Below are 7,045 nucleotides of genomic sequence, written 5' to 3'. Positions count from 1 at the left end.
CACCTCAAGCGACCTTGCAAGAGAGGAATATGCAAATAGTCTTGGGAGGTGCGCTTTTCCTGCTCAACGTAGAGGGAACTCAAAATATTGCATGAGGAGAAAGACATCCCAATTGGATTAATTTAACATTCAAATTAATCCATTACACGATTTAAGCCATCACGATTTTGATGGATTTATTCAATTCAACTGTAGATATATTCAAGACCAATCAAATGTACACCAAAACATGAGAAAATAGGTAAAATTCAGAAGAAAAACGATTATTGATGCAAAGCACATGATCAAAGCAAATAAGTGGGGATTAGATAAGACGATTATGAATTCCTGAACATCAACCAGGATCTAATTAAACAAAAAATTAGTCAAACATAAAGGTACGAGTAGCTAGAATATGGTCTAATACTTAATAGTACAAATTCTAACATCTACCAAACAAGTCTAGAATCAACTCAGCAAACTTGTACAATGCTTGTTCGCCCATGAACTCTTGCTACAAATTGAGTGAAAGCCTTTGAAGCAGAGCTTACGAAGGCACTGCAAAAACACAGATCATATCATTCATAACAGAAATGATTAAACTAAAAAACATGAAAGCCACCATGTAAAATATAGTCTAGTAAGCCCGACCAACTTAGTGGCTACGTGAACCATTCTAACGACAAATGGATAAGCTTTCGCTCTCAATGGACTGCCCATTAATGATATATATAATCTAAACAATGAATTGATAGCATAATTCAAATTCTATCACATGATTGTTGTAAGAGGATGACCTGGGAGATCAGAAAATTAACAATTCTATATTCATCCAGAATTTTGAGCTATTACAGCTATAAGTTTATCATGTAATTGTGTGACTCGATGGACTTGTATATCCACTTGTTAACTATTACTTTCGCAAGAAGTCTAACAATAGTTATTAAAAGTCTAAATCCAATGATTGACTATTACTTTCTCAAGAAGTTTAACAATTATTAAAAGACAGGCTTAGATATCTTAGCACAAACAACCAACTAATATCTTTTGATACATCAACCACTTAATTGTTATGATGGATGAATGACTAAACACAATCCATTAGTGTTACAATTCTTCAAGCAAAATATGAGTTAATACCTTCAGATACATCAACCACATAATTGTTATGAAGCAAAATAAGAGTTAGTACCTTCTTGCAATGTTCTCCCTATAATTTCTGTGAGGTGGGCAAAACATATCAATTACTGAGCTCAAACAGGGAGCTATTTATAAGTATGCTCTGTAATTGCTTAAATTTAATGGCATGATGGATAAATTGATTTATCAATACCAAGCTTAACAAACAAGTAAATGTTATCTTGACTGAAAATCACCAACATAAGGATGGCTTGATGGGCTAAACCTATTCCTGACACAATTATGATTGTAAACAAAGAGCTATCACCTTCAGTCAATGTTTAATACATAATTATCCTAGGTGGGTGACCTAACAGTCCATAGGTAATATTATATTGTGATCATGCAATGAATTATATCCATCTTGACCACCTAACCTAACAGATCAAAATTGACTTCTATTGGGCTTTCTTTCCTTTCTCAATAATTGCATAAATGATATCCATTAGTTGATAGTTTGATCAGTGAACTGAAACATCACCAAATCTATTCCAGAAGGCATAACTTACTGTATGTCGAAGTGTCTATCTGCTCAGGCAACTCCTTTATGTCCACCTCAAACCTCTCTTGTACCTTCAAGAAACAGAAATAAATTGATCAGTATTTAATCAAATCACAAAAGATTATTCATGGAACTGGCAAGTATCGGACCTGATTAAGAACATCAGAATCAGCTGCTGATGAGACAAATGTAATAGCGAGCCCTTTGGTTCCGAACCGGCCAGCCCTTCCAACCTGAAGAGGATCATTTCTAAATCAGTTGATAGACTAGCGAACTTACAAAATTCACTTCTCTTTAATTGCTGAATAAAATGAAAGAGTTACCCGGTGCAGGTATGTGTCAGCAGAATCTGGCATATCATAATTAATTACAATGTTAACACGCTCAATATCAATTCCCCTCCCAACCAGATCTGTAGCAACAAGAATTCTTTTGAGCCCTTCCTTAAAGTTCTTATACTTTGTTAACCTGCCAGAAAGAAATTTATCAATTTCTATACTTGAGCATGGATATAAATTACACAGATACTTCAATAGACCAGGAAAAAACTTGGACATTTATAACTATGTAACACAACAATTTCATTGAAGAAAATTTATGGTACATTAAGATTTTTATTCACAATCCAAGTGTCAATAGAAATAGAAAAGTTTAGAAAGATAGATGATCTTAATGAAGATACTGATATGCAACAGGGCCAATTGGGACCCAGGAAGAAGGTATTTAAAAGTTAATTGGAGAAACAATTGAGAAAGAAGATGGGTTGTAAACATGATTGTGCAAAGATGGTTTATTCAGATTTAATTAAATGAAAACAGAGGAAGGTAATAGTATGAATGCAGTCCACAAGAAATACAGTGGATTTCATGCACACAGATAGACAATAGAGTTGAGCGGATGAGAAAACTACATTCGAAACCAATCTTTTGCAAATCACAACAGCCATGCTCAGATTAATCATGGCATGTTTCAGTTGAAATATTTGAGAATATGGCTCCCAAGACATATTTTGTCAATGTGCGAAAATGATAGAACTCATTCAAAATCTCTACAATACAACTGAAAGGTGCATACCTTTCTTCCTGTGACATGCCAGAGTGTATACAGATGGATGGAAAATTGCATTCTACAAGCAACTTGTTCAACTCTGCGGCTCGGCTCACGCTTTTCACAAAAATCACAACTTGATTGAAGTCTAGTGCATCCAAAAGATCATTTAGCTTTCGGTTCTTTTCCAATTCAGTCAGTTTGATGTAGTGCTGAAACAATGACAGACGATTAGTTAAGGCCAACCAGAATAATAATAAAAAAAATAATCGGCATACCTGTACTAGTCCATGAAGTGTCAGCTTGGCCTCATCGTCTACATATATTTCCATAGGCTGAAAGGTAAGAAGTGTCAGGTGAAAGAGGATTAGGATCTTATCTTCAAGCTAACTGAATCCAGTACCATTTGAATGACACTTGCAGTGCTGCAGCTTATTGCGAACTAATTGGGCATACCAAGAGAATTGTAAAACCTTACAGCTTAGCCTTCCTAACCCAACCCCCCAATAATATATAAAAAGATGCCCAATCAACATCCTCCTCTATATATACACTACCACCAACGGATAAAAGGAAAACGAACTAAGGAACCCAGAAATCAAGTCCCTAAATCCTGAGAGGAGAGGTGAAAGAAGCATTATACTCAAGATTGGGCTTGTGGTAGTTTTGAAGGAAGAGGGCCCTCCTCCTTAAAATCAAACCATACTATATAAATTGTGTCTAACTATATGATTAGTCATATTAAGTCGTTCGAAGACATGCTGACCAGGAGCAGACTAAATGTGATACAAAGGTAGAAGCCACAAATAAACCAGAATAAAGAACTCAAAGCTTCTATGCCATTACATCTTGCATGAATCTCTTGCACACAGGGCGAATCTCCTTGCTGAGAGTTGCCGAAAACATCATGACTTGTTTGTCGTGTGGTGTCATTTTGAAAATTTCCTGTACATCCCGCCGCATGTCTGCAAAACATAATCAATAGTGAAAAGAAATATCAGTAGTGAACATAAAATAAAAACAGCCAAAACAAAGAAAAGACAGATTACACAAGTATAATCATTGAAGTAATAAAAATCATCGCTCGTACCAAGTGACTCCAGCATCTTATCACATTCATCAAGAATGAAATGCCTCACATTCTTCAAATTAAGATCCTTATCTCTTGCTAGCGCCAACACTCTTCCTGGTGTGCCTACGACTATATGTGGGCAGTCATTCTTTAGTATGTCCTTGTGCTTCATGATGTGAACTCCCCCATAGAATACAGCAATTTTGATGTCCGGTAAGTATGTGCTGAATCGCTCAAACTCATGGCAAATCTGCAAGAGTACATGTATGGATCAAAATTCTAGATACACTAAATCAGCAGTAATCATTCCTCAAAAAAAAAAAGTCAAACCTGGTAGGCCAATTCTCTTGTATGGCACAGCACAAGTGCAGCAACTTGGCCTACAACAGGCTCAATTTGCTGAAGAGTAGAAAGAACAAAAACAGCAGTTTTGCCCATTCCAGACTTTGCTTGGCAAATAACATCCATTCCCAGAATAGCTTGAGGAATACATTCATGTTGTACTGATGAGATGAAAATTGAGGGGTACCCCAGTAAGTAAAAAATAACCTTCTGGATCCTTTAATGGAAAGGTTTACCCTATTCTCCGCCAAACTGAGAAATGTGGAAATGATCTTTACCTGCAAAATACCACCAACATTTATGCATCCGGCCACCACATAACTTCATTAAAAAAATCTATTTAAATTTAAATAACCCGATCGGTTATCATGATTTGCTCTCAAATTAAGAAAAGTAAAAAAAAGTGCAAACAATCAGTCAAAAATTCTAATACACTTCCAAATATAGGAATTTCAATGATTCTCATCTACCTAGGATAAATTGAACTATCGCCAACAGAATGCTCTTTGCTTTTTTTTATCAGAAAGTGTTTTTTATAGGAATAAGCTTTACAGCCCAAAATTGAATGCAATGACCTTAATGAAACTACCAATTAACCTGATGTATAGACCATGTGACAGAAAACTAAATAAAAAATATTGAGTTATCTGCCACTGGTTCTGGCTTCAAATGAATGCTCAAACATCCCTTAATTTAAAAGTATACATTTAGCATGCAATAGTATTTCTTGCCTTCAGAAGGATGCTCAAAACCACAATCCACGATGGCACGAAGGAGTTCTGGCTTCAACAGGAAGTCTCTGAATCCGGAACTGTGAATCCCAACATAGCCCCTGTACCATTTACATACTAATTAGCAAATTGTATGTCTTTTTTATAAATTTTGTGGAATTAATCCAATATAAACAAAATCGAGAACAAAATTATGCATTATTATAGATAAGACGCCTCCGAATCTACAATAAAATCCAGTTTCTAGCCATAGAAAATCCTTAGAAAAAGATAAATTATAGGCATATCATATCTATCTAAGAACACCTCGAAAATATAGACGATAGAAAAGAGCATGGTTCATTGATATCATGAGAAAAAAGCCCTGGCAAAAGAATACACCTTTGTGAATAATGAGCTACGACATAAATGTTCAAAAACTAAAAAAGACGAACAGGATAGAGGAAGACTGGTAAAGATCCTTTCTTACTTCTTCACCGCTTCACCAGAGACCTTCGCAGCAACCGAGTCAGGGGCCTTCTCTTCCTCCTCTTCGTAGTCCAGGAGCTCCTCCTCGTAAGCATCGTTATCCTTGACTTCCCCCATACTACACCATAAGAACAAAGATCAGGACAAGATCTATCAAAATCTACAGCCAAAACGCATCCGTAGCGACAAAAAAAGAAACAGACAGGAAAAAAAAACTCACCTTGGCGACCGGGAACTGGAAACTAGAGTAAGAGAGTCTGCAAGAGAAACAAATCAAGCAAAAAAGAGAGTGCAGGACGACGAGGGTTTTGAGAGAAATCGCAAGAGGAGAGGGATCGGAGGAGGCTAGGGTTTGGAGGAATCGAGGGAGCGGAGAGGAGGGTTGGATAATAAAGGGCTGAGAAAGCCAATCCAATGGCGGATTGGATGAGGGGCGAATGAGAGAGGCATGATGTGGGAGACTTTTAACGGTTAAGATTGTTTTCGATGCAGAATGATTTTGGGCTTCGCTCCGCTTAATTCACACGCACCGTTCTGAAGTGATCACCGAAATGGGCCGGAGCTCGGAAAGATATATGCTCACTGGTATAGTTATGTTCGTAGCAAATTGGCGTTCCATGTTTAACTCGAGCCGGTGCCTAGGCAATGCTGCCTCGCTCAACGTGTAAATTTGTGTAAAGTAGCCTGAGACCTGAAGTGCATCAGGTTACCTTTAGTCCGGGCCGGCTCATGACCTATGCCTAGCCCTTTATTATATTGGAGTTCATATATATATATATATATATATATATATATATATATATATATATATATATATATATATATATATATATATAAATTTAAAATTATATGAGTTTGGATATTAAATATTTAAAATCATGACTAAAATAAATTTTAGTCGAAATTTATTTTTATCAGTAATTTTAATTTTTACTAGTTAAATTATATTTGGTCAAAAAAAATTTAAAAATTTTATAGATTAAATTTGGGCTTTTTTATTTTTTTATTCGTGTTAGATTTAATTGATAATTTTAATTTTTACTATTAAAATTAGATTTTTTTGATATTTTTTTATTTTTTTATTAGAATTTAATTAGTAATTTTAAATTTTGTACTGATAAAATTTAATTTATTAATCAAAATTAAATTTTGTTAATAAATTAAAAATATTTATTAGCTATACTTAATTAATATTTTTTTATAAAAATACTTTTAAAAGTCAAAAGCATATTTAATATTGTAGTATTATTTCTCTCTTAAATTCTTTCATTGTTTTTTTAATAATTCATCATCAATATTTTCTAGCTAAATATTTTTGACTAAATAAATTTTATTAATAATTTATCAAAATTAAAATTGATAAAAAAAAACAGTTTAGTTCATGAAGTTCCCATCAATACGGGATTCTAAGGAAGAGTTTATTATACGTAATGATTATACGTAGTACACGAACCTATTTCCTCTAAGTCACACAATAATTTTACCACTGTGTCAAGACTTTTCTTCCTCGAATTAAAAATGATTGATAATTTTTTAAAAAAAATGTAATTAAAATGTATATTAAAAGTATTACAATAATTTATTTCCTGATTCTAAATTAATTAATATAAAATATTTTTTATTTTTTAAATTTACTAATAATAAAAAAAAGTAAGATTTGACATAAGATAAAATTATTGTTACGTGACTTAATTGGTCACTATTTTTAATTGTATAAATAATCAT

The 7,045-nt window shown here is 33.9% G+C and overlaps 1 protein-coding gene across 1 annotated transcript; it reads right to left on the bottom strand.

The window, feature by feature from the left end:
• Positions 1–281: 281 nt before the first annotated feature.
• On the bottom strand, positions 282–5,735 carry LOC122051473 (DEAD-box ATP-dependent RNA helicase 15). The gene is made up of 12 exons (XM_042612629.1): positions 5,541–5,735; positions 5,322–5,438; positions 4,853–4,953; positions 4,110–4,282; positions 3,798–4,029; positions 3,554–3,672; positions 2,986–3,042; positions 2,735–2,919; positions 1,984–2,128; positions 1,810–1,893; positions 1,668–1,731; positions 282–537 (listed from the first exon to the last, which is right to left on the bottom strand). Exons 2-12 carry the CDS (start codon positions 5,435–5,437, stop codon positions 527–529), a joined length of 1,287 nt encoding a protein of 428 aa, XP_042468563.1. The 5' UTR covers position 5,438; positions 5,541–5,735; the 3' UTR covers positions 282–526.
• Between the last annotated feature and the right edge of the window lie 1,310 nt (positions 5,736–7,045).

The sequence above is a fragment of the Zingiber officinale genome, chromosome 3A (genome assembly GCF_018446385.1).
Source record: "Zingiber officinale cultivar Zhangliang chromosome 3A, Zo_v1.1, whole genome shotgun sequence".
NCBI lineage: Eukaryota > Viridiplantae > Streptophyta > Magnoliopsida > Zingiberales > Zingiberaceae > Zingiber > Zingiber officinale.
The sequence above is the reverse complement of the archived record's forward strand: the minus strand, read 5'-3'. Positions and strand labels throughout refer to the sequence as shown.